The sequence below is a fragment of the Lepidochelys kempii genome, chromosome 2 (genome assembly GCF_965140265.1).
Source record: "Lepidochelys kempii isolate rLepKem1 chromosome 2, rLepKem1.hap2, whole genome shotgun sequence".
Taxonomy (NCBI): domain Eukaryota; kingdom Metazoa; phylum Chordata; order Testudines; family Cheloniidae; genus Lepidochelys; species Lepidochelys kempii.
In genome coordinates, this window is record NC_133257.1 from 108,275,400 (window position 1) to 108,300,309 (window position 24,910).

General features: G+C 47.6%; 1 protein-coding gene across 2 annotated transcripts in view; it reads right to left on the minus strand.

The window, feature by feature from the left end:
- CDKAL1 (CDKAL1 threonylcarbamoyladenosine tRNA methylthiotransferase) overlaps positions 1 to 24,910 on the minus strand; it is a 664,051-nt gene that overhangs the window by 202,725 nt on the left and 436,416 nt on the right. For both annotated transcript variants that reach the window (XM_073331895.1, XM_073331896.1), the window contains exon 11: positions 2,141 to 2,286. In XM_073331895.1, the coding sequence (XP_073187996.1) occupies positions 2,141 to 2,286 (146 nt within the window). The remainder of the gene's footprint in view (positions 1 to 2,140; positions 2,287 to 24,910) is intronic.

Sequence of the window (24,910 nt, forward strand, 5' to 3'; positions counted from 1 at the left end):
CTCTGGAGAAGTCTGTGGCAATGTTATGTCTCAGCAATTCTTGCTTTGAGAAATCTGTATGGGAATGTCTACATGGCAACGTCATAGCTGGCTGCTATCAGGAGAGAAAAGACTACAAATAAAGACCACATGCTCTTGAGCACAAAAGAAAAACCAAATGAGTTTAACAGATGTGCACATGTTCAAATATCCAAAATATCTGTGTCTTGCATAGCTACCTCACTCTGCTGCCAGGTGTTGCAAAGAATTTTCCACCATGCTAAATGGAGACTGTTCCCTAATAGGAACCACTAGATAATCTGTTAGATTTCTAATAAAATATTATTTTTACTGTTTTTTTTAAAGTAAGACATCAAATCAATTACTTTTTTTAAACTAAATTTACTACACAAGTAATAATAGTTTGTGGAAAATGACTTATGTCATAGACATGAGCAGCTGCTATGAATTTGGATATTAAGTAATTCACTCTCTTTTTTGTGTGCAAGGGCTGCATGATTTTAAAAAATTTTCATATGCCCCAATATGTGCCAGCTCTACTAGGTTATCTGAAATCCAGCTGCTGTTATGATAATAGCTGCCAAGTTTCAAACTACTGAAGAGAATAATGCATCAGCTTCACATCAGTTCAGATATAAATTGACATAGTTCCTAGCTAAGATATGTGCTAACATAACCTCTTAATTAAAAAAACAACAACAACGAAGGCATTACCATCGTTTGAAAAAAATCAAACTTCTCAGAACGAGTAAACATGAAGATGATGATAATAAAAAATAATGGATGCAACCTTTGCTCTTGCAAGTAACCCCATTGCAATCAATTTCCCTGAGTGCATCAGAGTATCCACTCACCTCAGTAAAGTTTGCAGGAGAAGGTCCTTCCATTTTTCAATAGTTACTCTTTGTTATGCCTCCCACCTGCCATGCAGTTTTTCGCATTTCATGCTTTATGTAGTTAAACCACGGTATTTTATAGTGATTTGGATAAGAAAAATTGACACTCTAAATTAAGTGTGTACAAAGGAGTGAAATCCCAGACCCAGGGTGTAAAGTGAAGAACCTTTACTCATTCAAAAACAAAACAACGACAAACTACACCCAAGCTAAGTCAAACACAAACTAACACACAAATACCCAGAAAGCCAAAGAAAGAAAGTGAGAAATAATTCTTTCAGATTTTTATGAGTTTTCTCAAAAAGAACAGGAGTACTTGTGGCACCTTAGAGACTAACACACTTATCAGAGCATAAGCGTTCGTGGGCTAATAAATTTGTTAGTCTCTAAGGTGCCACAAGTACTCCTGTTCTTTTTGCAGATACAGACTAACACAGATGCTTCTCTGAAACCTATGAGTTTTCTGTCATTCCACCTGGGAATATTAATTCAAAATAGGCCAAGAAGTTACAAAGTAATTGTAAGTAAGATATTTAGTGCCATATTTTGCACTTCAATCTTAGTACTTGATGTCATAAATAAAAAAACCCAACAACTAAAAAACCCCAACTTAGTTAATCAAATGCTAAACGTACTATTACTGGCTGTTAAAAATGTTTTCCTGCTTAACATAACATCATTTGTCTTTTACTTATGTAAAAAGTATGTATGACATATATGTATGACATATATTCTGTCCTTATAGGAAAAAAGTCTTTCCATAAGTCGTCCCAATTCTTTAAAGCCAACTCAGGGGACTAACATACAAAAGTAAATTTATTCCAGTTAGAGAACATAAAATACTACTTAGTAAAAAAAATGTCAATTTATGTTATCATGAGTTGGACCATCTCCAGTATGCAGATTATACGATGCCGAAAAGCCACATTAAAGTTAAAGACTTCAGCAAAGTGAACTTCAAGCAACCTATATATAGTAGTTTAGGCATAAAAATTATCTAAAATTCTATTATTTGAAAAAGATTAGGAATCTATTGACAATTTAAAAGCATGTCATGCAGAGATGGACAGTATTTATGAAACTCAGGCAAATGAGCAAATGACATCAAGAGTTTTATAGAAAACTCAGACTTTGAAAGCTTTTTCATACCTTATTTATGAGGTTGCAAGCTGCATTTTCAGCCACATGTTCTTAACATTGCAAAAAAAGAACAGTGGTATTTTCTTGAGTATTAACAGACTTACTTTTCTTTAAGGAAATCCACTACCCGTTTGAAGTCTTCCACACAGTATTCTCTTTTCATGTCCATGAGTATGCTGTCAGAAGCAGATTGGACTGGTATGTGAAGAAAAGCATATACTCTTGGATGATTGAGAATCTTTGCCATTTCCTAAAAAGTAGTCAGAAGAAAATATGTTTAGCCAATCGTTAAAACAATGTACAGAAATCCCATAAAAATCACACATGCTAATGAGGGTCAGTAATGGGGCTTCTGATGCCCAAACAAAACTCAATTTTATTGCCTATTCATGAGTCAGCAAGGACAGGAGGAGAGGTTAGCAAGGATTTTTCAGCAATAAGATGAAAAATTTAGGATTATACTTCACTTCAAATAGAATGTATCAAGAAAGTTTTGTCCTCTAACTAGTATAGTTTGGTAGAGACATGAATATAATTTAAAAGCAAACACTGGAAGCACAGAATTCTAGAACTCTGAGTTAGTCTGATTAAAATCTTTAGCAGTGCTCTCAGAGAGCGCCTGTTTTGATTTTCATGAGGGAGCAATGAATAGTCTTTTTCTGTGGGAGACAAACCAGCCCACACACATTTGCATCTAAGTGCATCCTCTTTAGTTTCTATTTTGAGCATCTTTAAGATTGGCCATTTGCTAATTAAGGAAGAGCCAATGAATTGCAGACTTGCTCCTCTACTATGTAGCAGATTTCAGCCTGTAATTCAAGAGCAAGAAGAAACTGGAAATTAAAAGGTGACAGTTTTAAAAGGAAATACATTTATTGAGTACTTTGAAACACAAGGGTGGGCTTGAAGAGTGATGGAAGATGTAATGGGATGAGCAGAGGACGTGACTGTGGGGAAACAGGATGGGGGCCTGTTAGCCTCTAAGGTGCCACAAGTACTCCTCGTTCTTTTTTTAGGATGGGGGCCATGCAGGGTCATGGTTGGAATGTAATGGAGAGCATATGGGAAGATGAATGACTTACTGCTTATTTCCTTGCTTTTTACAGCCTGCATTGGCAGAATATGCAATCTAAGTTAAAGTTTTTGGCTGCCCAAGATGATGTGCCTTAAAGGGGTCTGATTTTTAGAAAGTGCTAAGCTAACCCCCCTCACCATCCTCCAAAAACAGACATATTTAATGTGTCACAAATTGGGCACTCAAGAACTGAAATACCCCAAAACTCACTAGTTACTTTTGAGAGTAACAGCCGTGTTAGTCTGTATTTGCAAAAAGAAAAGGAGTACTTGTGGCACCTTAGAGACTAACCAATTTATTTGAGCATAAGCTTTCGTGAGCTACAGCTCACTTCATCGGATGCATACTGTGGAAACTGCAGAAGACATTATATACACAGAGACCATGAAACAATACCTCTTCCCATCCCACTCTCCTGCTGGTAATAGATTATCTAAAGTGATCACTCTCCTTACAATGTGTATGATAATCAAGTTGGGCCATTTCCAGCACAAATCCAGGTTTTCTCACCCTCTGCCCCCCCCCCCCCCAACTCACTCTCCTGCTGGTAGTAGCCCATCCAAAGTGACCACTCTCTTTACAACATGTATGATAATCAAGGTGGGCCATTTCCAGCACAAATCCAGGTTCTCTCACCCCCCACCCCCCCCCTCCAAAAACCACACACACAAACTCACTCTCCTGCTGGTAAAAGCTTATCCAAAGTGACCACTCTCCTTACAATGTGTATGAAAATCAAGGTTTTTGTGGATTTGTGCTGGAAATGGCCCACCTTGATTTTCATACACATTGTAAGGAGAGTGGTCACTTTGGATGTGCTATTACCAGCAGGAAGTGAGTTTGTGGGGGGGGGGGGGGCGGAGGGTGAGAAAACCTGGATTTGTGCTGGAAATGGCCCAACTTGATTATCATACACATTGTAAGGAGAGTGATCACTTTAGATAAGCTATTACCAGCAGGAGAGTGGGGTGGGAGGAGGTATCATGTTCTCTGTGTATATAATGTCTTCTGCAGTTTCCACAGTATGCATCCGGTGAAGTGAGCTGTAGCTCACGAAAGCTTATGGTCAAATAAATTGGTTAGTCTCTAAGGCGCCACAAGTACTCCTTTTCTAGTTACTTTTGGAAATCTTGGCCTAAAAAACAGTGTATAAATGAAGGAGAGAAGTAGTTACATTCTTTGGTGAAAACATCTTGACTACCGTAACCAGACAAACCAAATTTAAAACATTACATTAGTACAAATATTAATAAATACAGAAATAATGCAATTAATGCACAACAAGGTATATACAGCTAAACCAAGCTAACAGATTAACTCAAGGTACATCAAGCGCATTCACTGATGGCAGAAAAGTGCCACATTGGACCTGTATTTTTTTGAAACATTTCTGAAAAAAAAATATAGAATCTTTTATCTAAACTTTAGATATTCAAATAACATAAAACTTGCATCCAACCCTCCCACCCCAACACACAAAGTTTTGCCAAATAAAATGACTCCCAGTTTTGCCAATCTCTCTTTACCTCTTCCCCACAAACTTTGGGGATTTCTATAAAAACATTTGCTATGAACCACCCCAGTTTTCAAAACCAAATACCTTATTTTGTCCATCACTAATAAAATTATTAGTTTTCCTTTATCAAATAAGGGAAACCAGGCAAGAGCTCCAGTATGAGTGATTAACTGAATACTGTTCCAGTATAGAATTCGTTTGCACAGCAGACTCTTCCTCTTTCGCCAGCTCTACTCCTAATTCAAAACAGTTTACTCTGAATTATCCTTCAAAACTATACTGCATTTATGATACAAGTAAGTAAGGAATAAGGAGTAAGGCAGAAATCACTAATTTGCCTCAGCATTTTTTGAAACTTTCTTAAAATGTGTCCCTGTCCAGTTTTTAAATCAACCAATCAATCCCCTCACACACAGCTAGTGACATTCGTTAGCTTTGTTTTGCTATTCTCCTATTCAGCTTCGTTTGTACAATACTTCCTTAGAAGTTTTCAAGGTCAGGCTTGACAAAGCTCTGTCTGGGATGATTTAGTTGGGGATTGGTCCTGCTTTGAGCAGGGGGTTGGACTAGATGACCTCCTGAGGTCCCTTCCAACCCTGATATTCTATGATTCTATGAATACTTGCATCTTTTTGTGCTGACCACTGAATAAAAAAAATAAATAAAAAAAAATAAGGATTTAAGCTCCCACTTATATTCTCTAGCTCTCACATATAAAAGAAACATCATTTTTCATCTAGTTGTTCTAAGGCTCAGTGTAAGGCTCTTATATTTGACTCGATTCTTCTTTGTAAATTATTTAATTGTTATTTTATATTTCCAGTGTGATACCACCCATCGACCCCAATCAAAATTCGGGCCTTACTGTGTTAAGCAATATATAGTGGTAGACTTGGTCCTTTGTGTTCCCTCTTTAATTCATCCATTTCTGAAGTTACCTTTTCTTTGCTCCCCTTCCCCTTTTTTTGGCATAGTGCTTGCTTCTCTTTGAGACACAGAGCCCAGCTTTACATCAAATGCTGTTTTTAACTTTTGAATAGCTTGAGAGGTTCTATAAAAATAAATAAATGAATAAATATTAAAAGAATAGGAGGTGTAACTTCATTTGGTAAGGTTATACTGAATACTGGACAGTATTGGAGACTACACTGCAGTGTTGCCAACTCTCATGATTTTATCACGAGTTGCTCAATATTTATTGTGTTTCTTACTGCTCCTGGAGTCCTGTGATTACATGAGAAACTCAGCTTGCTTGCTTTTTTAAAGAAAGATTCCAGCTGTCATGATTGCAGAGAAAAGTGTGAAAATGTGAGCTTCAAAGGCTCCAAAACTAGAAGACATTTTTTCTGCAATGACTACTCCAAACAAGAATAACCTAATAACTATTAACTCACAGTAACTTGCAGCAAATCAATGCAATTTGCATTTGACCTACTGCAGCGTAGTGTACCAACAGGAAACTTAACTCTGTTCATTGTAAGAGAGGAAGACTTAACATGAAATACATTCAGCAGCTATATTAAAAAAGTCCCTGGTCAAAACTGCTTGTTTCAATTAGCTTTCATGGAAACCACACAGGGGCTTCTATGATCCTTGCAATCAGAGTTGCAGATTTGTATCAGGAACACGAACATGACGTTGTTCAGTTAATAAACTCATTTTGCTCAGTTCTGTGCCAATATGTCAAAGGATTCCCAGCTTTAATTAACTGAACTGCTCCTCAACTGTCATTATGGGCCCCTGAATTTTCACAGAAAGAATCACAAGTGTAAGATCAAGAAGGCAAAAAATCCTGAGGGAATGCATGAGATGGTCACCTATGTGTTGATAAATGTCACTGACATTTTCACAGTACTGTTTTATATTTGGAAAAGACACAGGGGGGGGGGTCTCAATATCAAACCAAATGTATCTTTCAAAAAGCTAATTGTGTGTGTGTGTGTGTGTGTCTGAGAGAGAGAGAGAGAGAGAGAGAGAGAGAGAGAGAGAGAGAGAGAAATGTGTGTGAGAGACAGATGTACATATTATATACACAAAGAAGGCCAGGTTCAGAGCAGGCATACAAATTGCATGTCATATGGATTCGCTATGAGGAGAGCAGACAGTGATACTATGGTGTCAGATACTGCAATCCCATGAAGTATCCTTAGTGTCCATTGTTTTAAATGAATGGTTTATGTGTAATTGTTCTACTCCATGAGAGAGGGCTACCACAGCTCCTCCAGGAACTAAAAACAGTGGATGGTGATTAAGAAAACCAGCCAGGCTGTAACCCTCTTCCTCTCCCTGCACCCCTCCTCCCACAAGAGGTACCAGTGGATTCTCTGTTCAAACTGGATTCTTCAGAGACCAACAGACAAAGAATGGACTTTTGAATAAATAGCACAAGCTTACACTGATTCGGGGTTTTCATTTTGCATCTAAGACAGATAAATTACAACCGGTGGAAAACCCAGCTGTGGGTTCTGAAAAACTAAAACCTACCAGAGCCATAGGCGGAAGCTGGGAGTGATCTCCGGTAACCTTTTAAGTGTGCGTTTAAGTTCTCTGATTGTTTTAATGTATTCTCTGTAATGCTTTTACCTTAATAAATGAATGAATGAATGAGCTGGTTTAGAAAGAGCTGTGTGGTAACTTGTAACTGCATCCATACACTGGTCATAGTGTATTGATGCAGTTACCTCTGGGGCCATCCACCACAGGGTTAACTTTCAATGTTGAAATGTTTTAAGGAGTCCTGTGCAAATTGTTTGAAATATGTTTCTTGAAAGGGTTTATTAATTCTCATAAAAATCAAAGACTTCCAGCTTTAATATCCAAAGCTCCATGGTACCTAACTAGTAAAGACAGACATGATTTCCTCAAGGTTTTGACTCCAGGTATGGAAAGTAATCTGATTTAAAAGTATTATTCCCCATGCTATTCTGTTTCACTAGCTATCAAGAAAAATGAGCTATCAGAAATGGTGATAAGATAAAAGGACTTGACTTTGATTTTGGAGTGAGTGTTGTCCCATCAAACAGCATATAGGTAAAATATTATTTGTGTCTTGCAAACAGGCATACGAGCTACATTTTTTACTGATAAGACAAACTAATGATGAGTTTTAGGTAGTGGTACCAATCTGCGTACGTGATTATCTTTCTAAAAGCTGTGCAAGTATAATGCGTTTGTATCCACTTTAAACAGAATAACGATTGCAGCCTGCAATATTAAATCACTGAATAGCCTATAGCTGAGCCAGCGAAGTCAAAATGCTAAATTCCAATTTAGGCTTTCAAACTGCTCATTAACCACTGTATATATAAGGTGAATGTCTGATTTCCTGGATCTGTTTGTCTTCTTACTGCACTACTAAATGTTTACACAGTCTCCAGAGACAGTTAGACTGTGCCCTTCCCTGTTTTTCAGTGATCTGCACAAAACTCAGTGAGACAAAAAAGAAAGCAAGAGAAGAAAAGAGATCATATCCAAAGAAAATACCAACAACACTGTTGGGCTTGCTTATACATCAGTTTCAGATGTCAAATCTTTCCTGATATTGTGACTTCCCATAACAGAAGTCATAACTCTCAACTTCAATGCATTTAAAAAACAATCGTGGACTTAACAGGTAAAAGAGAAATACTGGCCAGTCAGGCATTTCTCTGGGTATGCCTACACAGCAACTGAGAGCGTGCTTCTCAGTGCAGGTAGGCAGATATGCGCTAGCTCTGCTCATGCGGGTGTGCTAAAAATAGCAGTGTGGCTATGGATGGAGGGACTAGCTATCTGAGTACAAACCTGCCCAACCCCCTGAGTACGTACTCAAGTGTCTAGTCTGAGCCACTGCCCATGCTGGCATGGCCATACTGCTATTTTTAGAGTGCTAGCCCAAACAGAGCAAGTGCGCTGGGAAGTGTATCTGCACTGGGAAGCATCCTCTCAGAAGTTATGTTTACACAGCAGCTATGTCACTTGTCTTATAAGTGCCACTAGTGCTACTTCCTTAATTTGTCCATTAAGATAGGAAACCGGGAGTCTGCAGTTGTCCATAAGGAGCTGGAACAGATGCACAAAAAGAATGTTTTGTTTGATTACTTAAAAAACCTGGATGTCAGGTTTCACAGCCTATATGAGCTCACCTGTTACTTGAAATTGCTGCCTCAAAACTTCAAGATAAACAAGATTTCCCAGTCTTATCAAGTCTCATCTTTCATGTACTTAAAACTCAACCAGGTACTTTACAATACAGGCTTTATTCAAATACAGCTTTGCATTGAACAGTCATACTTAGCTAATCCTTACAGATATTCCCACAGCACACACTGAATACAAAATATTAGATTTCATCACTTATTAAAACTATTAGCTAGTAGCCCAGAGAGGATGTAAAAGGACACCATGGACTAACAGAGTTCTACTTCACAGCATCTCTACATCTGTTTCCTGTTTATATTTTCACACAGCATTTTGCATTACTAGATTTAGTTGTATATTTCTGCCAGTAGGAAAAAAAAAATATACAACTTATTTGATTCCTATCCGGACGTAGTAAAGGAACCACATTTGGAAACTTCTGTCTTTAATTATAACAGAAACAGCTGACTGCCAATTTTCCCTCTAGTGTGGCATCTACTAATAACTACTGTGACAGGGCTGGGCCAGATGGGTACAGGAGAGTGATCCTATTGGGATCCGGGCTTTGCCCGCCCACTGCTAAAGGATCCCCCCGCAGCCTAAGAGGGGGATCCACAGGACCTGGACACCAAATAAATACGGGGGACAACTAATGAAATAACAGGGACAGGAGTGTGGTCAAAGGGTCAAACGAAGGGAACCAGATGGGGACACCGAACAGAGAACCCCGGACAGCGCCCACGGCTCTTCAAAGGCGTCAAGGGAGTCAGTGGACGCCGCCCAGAAGAACTCTGCCCGGATTCATGAACGGACCGAGGATTGTAAATAGGCCCCACAGTCACAGGAGACTCCATCAGCCAACCTCCTCACTCTGGTTTTATAGACGGCCATTTTAGCTAGGGCCAGGAGGAGGCTGACCAGAAGATCCTGTAACTTTGTGGGGACGCGGATAGGGAAGGCATAAATAAGAAGGTGAGAGGAAAAGTGCAACCAAAAACGTAATAAAATATTGGTGAGGAGCCGGAATAGGGGCTGCAGCCTGGCACACTCCAAATATATGTGTGCCAGGGTTTCCCTCATGCCACAAAAGGGGCAGGTATCCGGGATAGGGTGAACCGTGCCAAGTACACGCCCGTGCTCACGGCTACGTGAAGGATCCGCCAACTGATATCCCCAGTGGGCCTCGGGACCAAAGTGGAATATAGGCTGGCCCACTGGGGCTCCTCACCCTCCAAAGGTGGTAGGAGGTCCTGCCATTTTGTATCGGGGCGGGACACGAGGGTGAGGGTGTGAAGGGTGGGGAGCATGAGCATGTATAGATATCTGGAAGCAGACCGGCTGCAGCTCGTGCAGCCGGCTCACGGTGAAGGGGTGGGGGGTCGGTTGGCTCCACGGGGCAGGAGCCCAATGAAAAGGTCCGGCAGGCCTGGGTGAAGGGTGGGTGGGGCGCGCCCTCGTCTAGGACCCGGTCGAGGTAAACCTGAGCAGCGGGCAGCAAAGCAGCCTTCACCTCCTGAAGTACGTGCTGGGGAGTATGAGGTCTGGAGAGCCCCATGCGCTGAGCGAGCGTCAGGGGATCCACCAGTCTCCCCAGTCGTAGTCCAGAAGGTCTCTGACTCTTGTGACGTCTGCCAGGACCAACCTCTGGTGCACCGAGGGGGACTCCGCCACCTGCACGCGAAGCTGGGGGTTGTGTAGCAGGGGCTCCGCGAGGAGATCTGCCCCCTTGGTGGCCGCCATGGACCTGGTCGTTGAAAGCAGTTTCCAGATCTGGAGGAGGTCCTGGTAGAAGACCGGCAGCCCGGAGAGGTCTCATGGAAGACCTCTTGGATGGAGATAAAGGAGCTGCCGGTCGTATCGGAGCCCTCGGAAGCGGCGCAGGAAGGCGTGCGCCAGTATGCTCCACACAGGACTACCTGCACCATAAAGGAGCCTCTGCAGGGCCTGTACAGACACTTCAGGCCCTGCCCTCCCTCCTCCAGGGGTAGATGGAGAACCCCCTGCAGGGACCCAGTGCAGTTCTGACCAAAAGAACTCCAGAATCGATGTCCGGAGGTTGGCCAGGAAACCCGGGGCCAGGACCAGGGTGTTGAGCCGGTACCAGAGCATGGACAGGACTAGTTGATTAAGCAACAGCGCTCTCCCTCGAAGAGAGAGACACCGGAGTAGTCCTGTCCATTTCCGGAGCTGCTCTATCACCACCCCTCTAAATTGTGCCAGTTCTCCGGCAGAGAGGGATGCGTGGCAGAAAGGTAAACGCCGAGATAGAGCAGCGGACCCACGCTGCACCGGATGGCCTGAAGCGCGGGTGGGAGGGAGCTCGCCTGCCAGCCGTCCCCGACCACCAGGCCAGAGCTCTTGACCCAGCTGACCCGGGTGGAGGAGGCTGCCAAATAGATGGCCCGGCAGGCCTCCACCCATGCCAAGTCACCCGGGTCCTGGACCACGAGGAGCACGTCATCGGCGTACGCCGACAGGACCAGCCATAGTTCAGGCTCCCGCAGCACCAACCCCGACAACCTCCTGCAGAGGAGACAGAGGAAGGGATCGATCGCCAGAGCAGACAGCTGGCCTGAGAGGAGGCACCCCTGCCGTACTCCTCGCCCGAAGCTGACCGATTCGGTCAGGATCCAGTTGAGCCTGGCCAGACACTCTGCGGAGGCGTACAGCACCTGGAGAAAACAGACAAACTGGGGTCTGAAGCCAAACACTTGCAGAGTGCTTAGGAGATACCTGTGGGTCCATCCTGTCGAACGTCTTCTCCTGATCCAAGGACAGGAGGGCAAACGACAGACCATCCCTACACCCGAGTTCCAAAAGGTCCCAGACCAGATATAGGTTGTCAAAGATGCTGCAGCCCGGGACGGTGTAGGTCTGGTCTGAGTGGACCACGTCCGCCAGCACGGACCCTAGCCACAGCGAGATTGCCTTTGCCACGACTTTGTAGTCCGTGCCGAGGAGATGGGATGCTAATTTCGTAAATCGCGGAGGTCCCTTCTTCGGCAATAAGGTGAGCACAGCTCACCTGCACGAAAGAGGGAGGACCCCGCTCTGCAAAGACTCGGCCCAGACGGCGACTAGGTCTGGGCCGAGGATGTCCCAGAACACGCAGTAGAACTCCATGGTCAGCCTGTCCATGCCCGGAGATTTATTGGTGGGCATGCAACGGAGGGCTTCCGAGAACTCGGCCAGAGTGAGAGGCAGCTCTAGCCGGTCTCGGTCGCCCGTGCTGACCATAGGGAGCTCCTTCCAGAGCACTCTGCAAGCGTTAGGATCGGTCGGATCCGGGGAGAAAGGGTTTGCGTAGAAGGCTCTCCCCTCCCACACATCTCCACTGGATCTGTGACGGGGGTGCCATCTTCTGCCAGAAAGCAGGTGACATGTTCTTGGCCCCCCTCCTTTTCTCCAGGGCACAGAAGAAGCGGGAGCCGCGATCCATCTCCCGAAGGAGACGGATGCGGGATCGAACAAAGGCACCCTGGGCCCAATGGTCCTCGAGGGCCCGGAGCTCCTCCCGCTTTTCCCAGCATGCTCTGCAGAGGGGCGGATCCTCGGGGCTGGCGGACAGACGCCTCTCCAGCTCTAAGACCTCCCATTCCAACTGCTCTATCCCCGCATCCCTCTGTCGGCTGGTGCCCCGGGTGTAGTCACGGCAGAAGAGCCGGGCGCGCACCTTCCCCAGGTCCCAGCACCGCTGCACTGAGGGAAAGACAAGCCGCTGCCCTTGCCCGGCCAGCCAGAACTCCCGGAAGGACGTCACAAAGCCCACATCCTCCAACAAGCTGTTGTTGAAATGCCAATAGGTTGGCCCTGGCCTCTCCACGCAGAGGGAAGCCGTCACGGTGGCTAAATGATGGTCAGAAAATGGGGCCGGCCGGATGCTGGAGGAGTGGGCTCGTGAAAGGTGGAAGAGTGATAAATGAATGCGGTCCAACTGGGAGTGGCACGACCCATGGGACTCCACCCGGACAAAGGTGAACGTGGAAATGTCAGCCGGGTGGTGGTCGCACCAGACGTCCACCAGGGAGTGGTGTTCGACTATCTCCTGGAGGACATCCGCGGCGGCTGGGCACTGCTCGGTCCCCGAGCGATCCCGCTCCTCGAGGGTGGTGTTAAAGTCTCCGCCCAGGACCAGGCACTCGTGAGGATCTACGGTGCTGAGGAAGGTGGACGCCTGCTGATAGAATTGCAGCCGCTCCGGGCCCGATGTTGGGGCATAGACGTTAATGAGGTTGACCACGAGCCCCTCCATACGGATCTGGAGGTGCAGCAGGCGGCCTGGCACAGACTCGGCGACCCCCAGCACCTCGGGCCGTAGGTCAGGGGAGAACAGGGTCGCCACTCCAGCCATACGAACTGTGAGATGGCTAAAGTAGACCCTGTCCCCTGAGTCCAGCTGCCAGCTGTCTTCGGCGGCCGGATCCGTATGGGTCTCCTGCAGGAAGACCACAGAGTACCCCCCTCCCGAAGGAAGGAGAGCACCTGGTACCTGCGGAGACCCATCCTACAGCCTCAGGTGTTCAATGTTGCGATGGTGAGAGGTGCCATAAGGAGGGCTGGGGGGGATCCTCGCTGGCAGGGATGCTCACGGCTCCCAACGGGCCGCGCAAAAGTCCGTGACCCACCCCGCAGGTGAGTAAGGAGTCACGGAAGAGGCGGACCCGCTGATAGGCTGCGGCGGCCTGCTTCCCAGTCCTTTTACTCTCCCCTATTGTTGCGGTTCAGTGATGAGACAGAACACAGCTTTATACAAGCAAACAGGCTGGTCAGCGGAGATGGGCTGTTCTGCCCCCTGCCTTCCACCTTCTCCTTTTATTATATTTCTCCCCCTAAGCATTACACACTGCTACACAAAGGAATGTATGACGTTGATTCATATGCTTAGTTACCATCCTCTATCTACTACAATCCTGGTTCTCAGGCCTTGAGCCCAGGCTAAAGAAACCTCCCACAGTTGCTGTCCAAACAATCAAGTTCTCAGGGTTCATATCTAGCCCTTGTCCTTGGATAGAGCAATGTGTGCATTGCTCCTAGGAAACAGTCAGGGTGTGCCCCGCCTGCTTCCAGGTGGAATAGCTAGACATTAACCCTTCACCCTATGAGGGCCCTCGCAGCCCGGAGGATTTGATGGAAATCCCGCCATTGCTGGAGAGCGAGCTGCACCTTGTTATGGTAGCCACGGAGCTCCTCAAGGAACTCCCGCAGCTCCTCTCACAGCGTGGGGGGCCGGGGTCACTAGCCCCTGGCTTTCCTCCGGAGGGACCACTGACACAGCCCTGTGGCCCACCGAGACAGGCAGGCAAGGGGGGACCCCCGACATGGTGCCCGATGGGCTGGTGCCATGCGACCCCCTTCAAACCCCAGCTCAATTGGGGGCGGCGGAGGGAAGATAGCAGCCCATGGTGAGTCGGGACAGTGAAATACAGAGGCCGCTCCCTGGGGTCTATCCTCTGGGAGTGAGGAGATGATGGCCCAAGGGGCGGGCAATGTTATCTCGGGAAGTGGAGGGGACAGGGTCGGGGTTGGCATCAGGGGCAGGGCAGGGATCTAGAGTAGGAGCAGGGCAGGGATCAGGAGCAGAATCAGCAAGAGGGGCAAAGGCAGGATCCTGTGCCCCAGTAGCTAGGCCGCTGGGAAACGGCCCCTCTCAGTAAAGCTGACGAATCTGGGGGGTGGGAAGGGGGCCCTCTGCGATGCCGGGCTCTGGCTCCATGGCCGGCGTAGTAGCCACAGCATTGAAAGGTGGACAGCCTTCAGTGGGGTCCCCGCCCGGCAAGGAGCTCAGTTGTACCACGCCCACAAGGGACATCCCATAGGGCTCGGGTACCAGCCTCATGGCACCAGCCGTCGCCTCAGTTGGCTCAGCGGCCGTCAGCAGGGTGCCACCAGCGGCCAGGCAGATGGAGGAAACCAGGGAACCCTCAGAGGCGGGAGCGGAAACAGCGGTTAGGGGGAGGGAGCATGGAGAAAGGGGGGGCCAGGGTGAGATCACTCAGATCGAGGCCCGCTGGTAGAGGGTCGTCCTCCCGCTGGGTGACCGGGGTCAGACCCACGGCCTCGATCTCCTCGTAGATGGAAGGGAGCTCTCCCTTCCACCACCCTGGAGTTCTCCCCGCCAGTGCCCGAAGTGCCGCTCACCTCGGGGCTCACAGGAGCTCCAGATGGTAACGGGGCAGGAGGGGCTCCATCGGGGGCCTTGGAGGGAAGGGACTCCAATGGAAGGGTGGTACTGCCCTCCCGTGCTGCCACGTCTTCCCCAGCTCGTACCGGGGGATGGCATGTGCCCGCAGGCAAGGCAGAGGGCTCGGCATCGGTGCCCCCCTTTCTTGTCTTCCGGGGGGCTTCCGCATCGGTGGAAAGGAGCGGAGCTCGAGCCTTCCACTTGCCCCGCTTCCCCTGGACTAGGGCCCAGCCCTCAATGGCATCATCTGGGGGCCGGCTAACAGGGGTCGGGTCGGGGGGCAGGGGTGATGGCTCAGGAACTGTGGGAGACTGCGGTGGAGTGGCATGAGGGAGGGAAGATTCCCCCTGGGGCGGGCCCTCTCCCATGCTTGGCGGTATCCCTGCCGCACTCTCCTCGTTGGGCCCCGCTGGATTGCAGGCAGCAGAGGCGAGGCTCTCCCGCTCGTTTGGGGGAGGTACCCCTTGGGCCCGAGCGGGAGCACTGGTGGACTGAGGAGGAGGAGGGGCGGCTCCGGGTGCCGGGCAGCCAGGGGCACCGGCGATGATGGGGCTGGCACCCTGCCAGGGCTCGGGGGTCCCAGATGGCCCCCCTTGCCGGGCCAGGGGGCAGTCCCTCCAGACATGCCCCATCACCTGGCAGAGGTAGCACTGGGCCTCCCCTATGGAATAATGCACCCGGTAATGGGCCCCCTGGTAGGGGACCAGGAAGGACCCCTCGAGCGCCTCTCCGTCACGCGCCGCTGGATGCAGTTGAAGCTGCACTTGCCGGCGGAACAAGAGGACGTGACGGAGGGCAGGGTCTTTGCAGCCCAACGGGAGAGGGCTGATGACAAAGATCGGTTTCCCCAGGGTGGAGAGGGCGGGTAACAGGGCGGCATTGGGAAGAAAGGAAGGGACAGAGGTCAGGTCCAGGCGGACGCCCAGGTCCTCTAGCGGCTCTAGGGGGACAAACACCCCCCCCACTGCCAGGCCCTTCTCCACCACCTCCTGGGCGGCGGCCTCCGATGCCAAGAAGAAGACGACCTTGCAATACATTTTGGAGGTTGCCACAATGGCCACGGGCCCCACCACCCTCGCCAACACCCGCACGTACGTCTCCACGTGGGGTGAGGCGGGCACCAGGAGGCAACAGATGCTGTGCTTCCTGGTCATGGTGGGAAAGGGGCCCCGGCTGCTATAGATGGTAGCGGAGGTGGTGGGCGGAAGAGATGATGTAGTGGCAGGCGGGGGGGCTACCGCCACCTGGGCGTACACCCTGGGGACCGGGGGAAGGACACCCGCAGAGCTGGTGGAGGGAACAGCGGGGAGGGATGCCGCAGCCAGTGGTGGGGCGGCGGCAGTGGGGGCAGCCCCTGCCATGGAGGGCCTGGTCTTTTTAGCAGGGCCCTTCCCCTTCTTCTTACCTTGGCCCTTCCCACCGGCTGGGGAGGCTCCCCCAGAATCTGAGGAGGCGAGGAACGTGGCGGCCCCGGTGGTCACCCCGGTTCCCGCCGCTGCTGGCGCCCCAACGTGGGTGGTGGCAGGTGGTTTGGCAGCGGCAGCGGAGGTAGAGGCTTGAGGGGGTGCTTGAGGTGGGGGAGGGGCTGGGGCTGCTGAAGGGGCCCTACCTGTCTCGTCCCCCGCCATCATGAGCAAGGAGGGAAGGGGAGACACCAGAAGGAGGAGGGGAAAGGGGAGGCAAGTCGACCACTCCTCCCCACTAGGCTGCAGGCAGAGGAGGATGGCGACAAAAGGGGTGGGCTGGAAGGGGAGACAAAACAGGGGCTAGGGGTCAGTCGCCGACACGGGGTGGAATTCCGGCTCCTCCAGCTGCACTAAGGGAGGGGGGGAATACAACAGCATTGGGGGTGCAGTGAAGAGGGTTTAAACTGAAATGGGGAGTGGCACAAGCACATGGGAGGGGGCATGGGCACACGGAGCAAGGGGCTAAGCGGGCTGGAGGTAGGGCAGGGAAACCAAGGGGCTAGCTTCAGAGGCTGGGGCAGGGCAAACAAACAAGGGCTGCAGAGGGAAGTGGGCGGGGCAGGCACCCAAACCAAACTAGTAAGGGGGCAAAGGACTGCAAGGGGCAAATGGGGCAGGTAGCAAGGGGCAAAGCTGTGAGGTGGGCAGTCCGGGGGGGGGGGCGGGGGGCGGCACGTGTGCCCACATGCACTTGCACAAAGTCAGTTTGGGCTGGCTGCTGCTTCTGGCCCAAATGGTGGGAATAGAGCATGGCAAGCCAAGCAAGCAGCTGAGTCCAGAGGCAAGAGCTGAGGTAAATGGTAAACGGCCAGCGGGGGTGGTGGAGGGGGCAGCGGTGGTGGTAGTGGTGGGGGTTGGGGGGACACAGATAGATCAGGGGGCAGCTCCACGCCACACCCCCTGTGTCCCCACAAACACAGTCAAGACCCCCACCACGAGAGCACAGTTTGAAAGTTACTCAATTCCAAAGCCCCCCTCCATGGTGGTCTGCAAAGTCTTCCGGTGCTCCCGCACTGGTAGATGGTCCTCTTCTTCCCCTCCTTGGGGATTCAGCAGCTCCAGGCAGCAGACTCTGCAGCAGCACCTCCAGGAACTCCAGGAGGTGGTCCGGGTCGGCAGAAAGGACCCCTCTCAGGTGGTGGTGTCCACAGCAGCAATGGCTGGGGTTCCCCACCTCTGGGGAGTGGGGTAGCAGGGCCCCCCCAAGGGGCTGCAGTTGGAGCAGTAGCAGCACCCAAGGGTGGGGGTCCAGCAGCCGGCCAGCAACCAGGAAGCAGAGAAGGGGATGGGGGGGGTGTCTGGCCCAGCCATGGGAGCGGCTGGAGCAGCAGTAGCAGCAGGGAGAGCCCAGGGCCTAACCGCAGCAGTATCAGCAGCAGGAACAGCAGCTCTCTCCCTCCAGGCCAGATGGCTACAGGAGAGTGATCCTATTGGGAGCCGGGAAGTGGGCGGGCGAAGCCCGTCCACCGCTAAAGGATCCCCCACCAGCCTAAGAGGGGGATCCACAGGACCTGGACACCAAATAAATACAGGGGACAACTAATGAAATAACAGGGACAGGAGTGTGGTCAAAGGGTCAAACAAAGGGAACCAGACGGGGACACCGAGCAGAGAACCCTGGACAGCACCCACGGCTCCTCAAATGTATCAAAGGAGTCAGTGGACGCCGCCCAGAGGAACTCTGCCCGGATACGTGAACGGACCGAGGATCGGAAATAGGCCCACAGTCACAGGAGACTCCTTCGGCCATAGGATGTCCTTCCATTTTTATTCAGTTCTTAACAGATGCAGCACATTAAATGGACACTGACAAAGATTTTTTTCAAGTCAGTATATTTTGTCATAGCAATTACAACACACACATTTCACTAAACTAATCACCTAAGCAGGAAATCAACCAGTCAACCTGTAATAAGAGCTTGCATATTAGAACTACATCACACAATGAAATATCAATATTCCTGCTTCTGTACAAATGCTTATATGGCAATCCATAGACTTTTTTCCTACTATCCTAGCCTGGAAACAATCAATTACTCTGGTCTTGTGTCATATGTAAGGAACACTGATATTAATAACTGCCACCTATATAGCGTCTCCTCAAACACTCAGATCTAAAGAAACACTTGCTGTTTTATTTGTCATGTTCCCATATGGACAATCTTTCAGTTTTTTCCCTTCTGACACATGTTAGATTGGGTCATATAATGAAGGGTCTCTGCTGACAGTTGCCTTTCAGATGCACATTAAAGTAGCTGGTGAACAGCAACACAAGCAGAATCTGAATGAGAATCAAGAGGCTGTGGTCTATTATTTAAGTATTGCTGCTGTAATGCAGTCTAGGAACAAATGTGATCCACTGATGCAGACACAGAAACAATGAGACATGTAGACCATAGTATGGTTAAATAGAGAGGCTACAACTTTACTAAACTTATTAACCAATAGGGACCTCCCCCCGCAATGCTATCTAGCAGGGCTGGTCTAGTTCAGAATGGAGCCGGGCACTAGTGGCCCTGGTTCTACAAATCTGAGGGCAGGTATGAGGGCAATGCCTCCTCTACACCCTCAGGCCTGCCCAAGGACCCAGGCTGGAAGCCAAAGTCCCAGCATGTTTCCCTCCTCCATGCAGAAGGAGATGGGGGAGCCACATGCTGCATGAGACATTGAGGCATACCCCTCACCATGCAATGTCATGCTTTGGACACATGCCCAAGCAGCCTATTTGGTTACAGAGACACTTTTTAACCCCAACTGCACTGTGGCAAATGTTATTTAAACAAAAACAGACCTCCAAGATGCTACATATAAGGTGAAAAACAACACACAGTTTGTCAATTTTGCCATATGGGAAAAACTCCTTGCATGCCCCAACCAAAAGATTGCTGATCATCCTAACCCTCTTTCTCTAAAAAATAATAATAATTTGAAAAAAAAAAAAAAAAAAGAAAAAAGGAAGCCATACCTTCCCATCCCCCATAGATGCTCACTGTGTACTTTTAGTGGGAGAAGGGGGAACCAGGGGAAGCATGTGTAGCTCTGCCCAAGCTGCTTCCGGTTGAGACCTCCCGCTACCCCGGAGTAGTGTTTCCACTGCTCCTGGCCCCATCAAAGATGCACCCTGACCCTGGATAGTAAGGTGAGCATTTGTTCTTCAGCTAGCTGCATATTAAGCTTTACACCTGACTCTCTTTCTTTTCTTTTTAATTAAAAAATCTTGTCATGATCTACTCTGATTAAAAAATTAGGTTTGCTAATGTATAACAGTGATTCTCGCAACAAGCTTGTCTATACATAAGAACAGTTTCTCACTAAAGTTCTCAACTAAAAGCTACAATTGAAACTGGCTGCACTTCTTTCCACAAGCCAAAGGAGCAAATATGGTAGCTACCTGAGTTTTGGGGGGTTTTATACAAGTAACTCCCATTTGCAGATATCTTAACAAGGATTTCTGAAATACTTCAAAAATGGAAAAAATCCCATGCTCCCTCAGCCAAAAATGAAATAAGATTCACTTGCTTAAATGTTTAAGTTGGGAGGGTCCTATCATTTGAACAGGGTCTGGGATTCATTACTATAAATACAACATTCCAGTGTCAGTACTGTGTCACCTAAATCCAGCTATCTTGGGGAGACATTCAATACTGGCAACATACGACTAATTCCATTCCTGTCACATACTAAGCATCTTAAACTCTCATGGAAACCAATGGAAGTTTAGTATGCTTAAAACCACACAGGATGTGCTTATCACCTTGGAAGACATAACCCATTTTTGTTACCACTGGAGCCATGTCGCAGGGCAGAGGTATAAAACCTTTGGATGCCCTGCTAAAGACCTGACTTCCCCCTGCTTCCCCGTGGGGTGGCCAGGTACATGAGCCAAGATCCTTAGCTGAAAGCCCAGCTGCAGGCCCTAACGAGGGCAGGCTCAGTGTAATCTGCTGAGCCACGTGGAACCAGCTGGGCTGATGACTGGGAAGAAATACAAACCCTGGGAAGAGCTCAGTGGGGGCAGCTAGACAGGCAGGAGGAGAGGAGGATTGTGACTCTGTCTCTGCTGGCTGACACAAGCCTCAACGGCCAGAGGACCCAGTGAGGGGTCAGAGTGGGGACCGGTGTTGCGGGAATTGGGACTGTACAGCCACTGTAAATAAAAGAACACGGGTGAAGCACCTGCAAGGTGTCTGAGACCCTTTCTTTTGCCAGCCCAAGCATAGGGCGCAGGGACAAGGGGAAGGAAACTTGTGCCACTCTGTGACAAGCCTTCATTGCTGTGGTGAAGAGCTTTCTTTGTAAAACCTCAGAGATATATTTGCCCAGATTTATTAACTGGACCACTTTATGGTATAGTATGAATTTTGTAGCATGGCTGGAAGTAAGATAACGTGAATAGACTATATCCAGCAATCTGAATAGTCACCACACTAGGTAAGGATTCTCTGTTAAATGGCTTATCCTGATGTCTATGTCAAGCACACACACTTTTCAATTTGTTTTTCAAAATGCCCCTTTTAAACAGTAATAGTAGCTGGGTGCAGAGCATTTCATGGGAACTACTGATTGCTGCAGTCCCTCATCTGCACCTTGAATAATCAGCTACTCCCAACCTGTCATCAATCTCTATGAAATGCCTTGCGCAGAGGTTATTGCTTTGCTATAAAAATTATTAGTCTATTTCAAGCAAATCTCACTTTCATCTCTAAACACTGAAATACAGAAAAGCAATCTTCCCATATCTGAATCAATACACCTCATTTACAGAGTATATTAGAAACACAAATATAATTAACAATATAATGAAGTTTCCGAAAAGGCCATTTACTGTGACAGTACAGTGCTGCTCTAAAATAAACTAACATGTCTTTATCATATTTTACATGACCCAAAAAAGGCTTTGTGAATAAAATATATAAATATATACCATCAGAAAGACACATTTAGTAATGAATACCAAGCTTCACACCTACCTTTTCTATTAAAAAAAAAATTCTTGCCATGATCTACATCTGTTAAAAAATAGGTTGGCTAATGTATAATAGCAACTCTTGCAACAAGAAAGTCTACACACAGGAATTAAGAATGTTTAATTTAACATTAAACAGTTTCTACAGAAAAGTACTATAGTAACAAGGACTAGATGGCACAAAGAGGCTTAATACAATACCTTTTTGTCTTCAGAAACATGGATCAGGTCACAAATGAAATGAGTTTGGTAGTCCTAACCTAGTCTATACCCTACATTTCTTCACAATTATAAAACTCCAGACAGACAAGGAGGGTGAGGTAATGTCTTTTATTGGACCAATTGCTGTTGGTGAGAGAGACAAGCTTTCAAGCTTACACACACCTCTTCTTCAGGTCTAACATCCTGGGACCAACATGGCTATATCACCACTACATAAAACTCCAGAGAGTCTGGCACATTACAGCAGAATTGATGATGTCTGCTCTGAAGATGGTCAGGAATGGAACACCTCATCAGAATTCAGCCACACTAGCAGATCAGTGCCAGGACACCTCCACACTATAAGGATCTAATTTTGATTTCATATTAGTGTAAAAAAGTAACTTTCACTGCAGCAGAGCTACAGTGGAGTACATAAGTGCTGTGTCTTACTTCCATGAGTATCTCAATCCACTGAACTGACCCAAAGTTCACAAAATAAAAAACATTCTTCTAAGCTATAATGGCACAGGCTTATGTAACATAATCCATGTAACTTCAATGCTTCACTTTCCTAAATTTAATACAAAGGAACTTATTTAATGTGTCGGACTGAAGACTTTACTCATTTTTCCTCAATTCACAATATTGCAGATGTCCAAAAATCAATATTCCTGTGTAGTTTTATTGAAGTTTCTTGAATTTCCTCCTTCTCATTTTCTAAATTAAAGAATGATCACCAAAAAGCAAACCTTTTTTTAAACAAATGCCAAACTCTAATGAAGCAAGCAGTCTTACTGAAGATTATGCAGATGATGGTTGCAAAGCACAGTGAGAATGTGACAGCCCATCTATCAAAAAAAACAAAGGATTTTATGCATCTAAACCAAATAGAGGCTTTTGGAACGGCATGTATAGTGGCTGGTAGAACTTTAATTACCTTTTAGAATATAGATAACTAGGAAAGTGATATCTCATTTGGCTATTAATGAAAGTGCAAATATTAAAAGAAAAAGGGCAGTCAGTTTATCATGTTTAGAGTTGCTGTGTGTTATTGATATTCTTCTGCCCTGTGTCCTGAAGCCAACAAGTATTAAAATATGCATTTTATTTAGCACAAAACTGTATTTTCTTGGGGTGGCAAGACTTATAATAGACACCCAAAAGACTCAATTAATGCTGCCATTTTTCCCCTGCTAGTAATCGACTAATGAAATGAGCCCCATCTCAAAAGGTTTGCTGTGGGCAGATGGTATTACAAGTGATTGACAGAGGACTTGACACCGAACACAAGATTACGAGTGGATCTGTCTGCATTCAAATATGCATCACTCTCCAGCCATCTAACCAGGAGGGGAAAATAACGCATACTAGCAAATTCATCACTTAAACTGAAGTTAATATCAAGAAAAGTGCTATTTCATTCTAACGCTTTCTCTGTGGTAAGAATTTTTATTCACAGCTTTTTGAACACATCACAGAACTGCATAGTCCCTAGATTTATGAATAAAATACACCTTGTCTTCTGCCTTATAGAAAAGATGAGATTTGAAACCAATGAATTTTCTGTATAGTGTTATTTACAAATAAGAATTATGTTCTGGCATTTTAAAAAATAAATGTAAAAGCTCCTCTATCGCCACCCCAGAAATTACGTTTGTATATTATCCCTAGACATATATGTATTTAGCTCTATTAAACTGCTAGATGCTGTAACAGCAGTCAGACTTTAGGAACATCTAAAGTACTTGGCACACAACCTTCATAATTTTAATCAGCATAGTTATAATGGAGTCTTATTCTGATACATTAAACTAACTTATGTATCACTGATTGCTGCCTGTAAACCACCCATGGTACATATATCACAGTTTGAGAACTGCTGACATTGCCCCCTTTCAGAAGGCGTTTACAGTTTAGATTAGATAGACAGTACATGAGGCAAGCAGAGAAAGATCTATTTCAAAGCACTGAAGAAAAGTCACCACAACCCACAGCAATTCTGGTGGATAAACAATAATAAAACACCCAATTTCCATGGAACGTAAGGAGTGGTTTAAATGAAGAGTGATTTGTTTGGGACCCAAAGAGAAAAACTGTTTGAAGAGAAAGGGCAGCAAGAGACAAGGCATCAAATCAGAGTATACAAAGGGTGGTGCAGACACAGGATAATTGGCTAGAGAAAAGGGAGTGAGTGTGAAGGTGTATATAGAGAAGTAGGCAAACTACGGCCTGCGGGCCACATCTGGCCCACCAGCCAATTTAATCCAGCCCTCAAGCTCCTGTTGGGGATAAGAGTCTGGGGCTTCCGCTCCCACGCCCCAGCTGGGCAGCGGGGGCAGGGACCGTTCGGCGCATGCGTGCCACCACTCCATGCAGCTCCTGAAAGCAGCAGCAAGTCCCTCTCTGGCTCCTACGTTTAGGGGCAGCCAGGGGCCTCCGTGCGCTGCCCCCGCCCCAAGTTCCACCTCCACAGCTCCCATTGGCAGGGAACTGAGGCCAATAGGAGCTGCAGGGGCGGTGCCTGCGGACGGGGCAGTGCACAGAAGCGCCTGGCCACGCCTCTGTGTAGGAGCCAGAGTGGCACATGTTGCTGCTTCCAGGAGCTGCTTGAGGTAAGCGCCACCCGGAGCTTGCAACCAAGCCCCTCCCACACCCCAACCCCTGCCCCAGCCCTGATCCCCCCCACCCTTTGAACCCTCGATCTCAGCCCAGAGCACCCCCCTGAACCCCAAACCCCTCCTCCCCAGCCCCACCCGAGAGCCTGCACCCCCATCCGAAGCCCTCATCCCAACCCCCTGGCCCCAGCCCGGAGCCACCTCCTGCACCCTGAACTTCACATTTCTGGCTCCACCCCAGAGCCCGCCCCCTCAGCCAGAGTCCTCCCCCTTCCCCTCCCCGCTGCCCCAGCCCTGATCCCCTTCCCACATCCGAACCCCTCCATCCCAGCCTGGAGCACCATCCTACACACCAAATCCCTCATCCCAATCTCCGCCTGCGAAGAGCTACAAAAGGATCTCACAAAACTGGGTGACTGGGCAACAAAATGGCAGATGTAATTTAATGTTGATAAATGCAAAATAATGCACATTGGAAAACATAATCCTAACTATACACATACAATGATGGGGTATAAATTAGCTGTTACCACTCAAGAAAGAGATCTTGGAGTCATTGTGGATAGTTCTTTGAAATCATCCACTCAGTGTGCAGCAGCAGTCAAAGAAGCGAACAAAATGTTGGGAATCATCAAGAAAGGGATAGATAATAAGACAGAAAATATCATATTGCCTCTATATAAATACATAGTACACTCACACCATGAATACTGCGTGCAGATGTGGTCACCC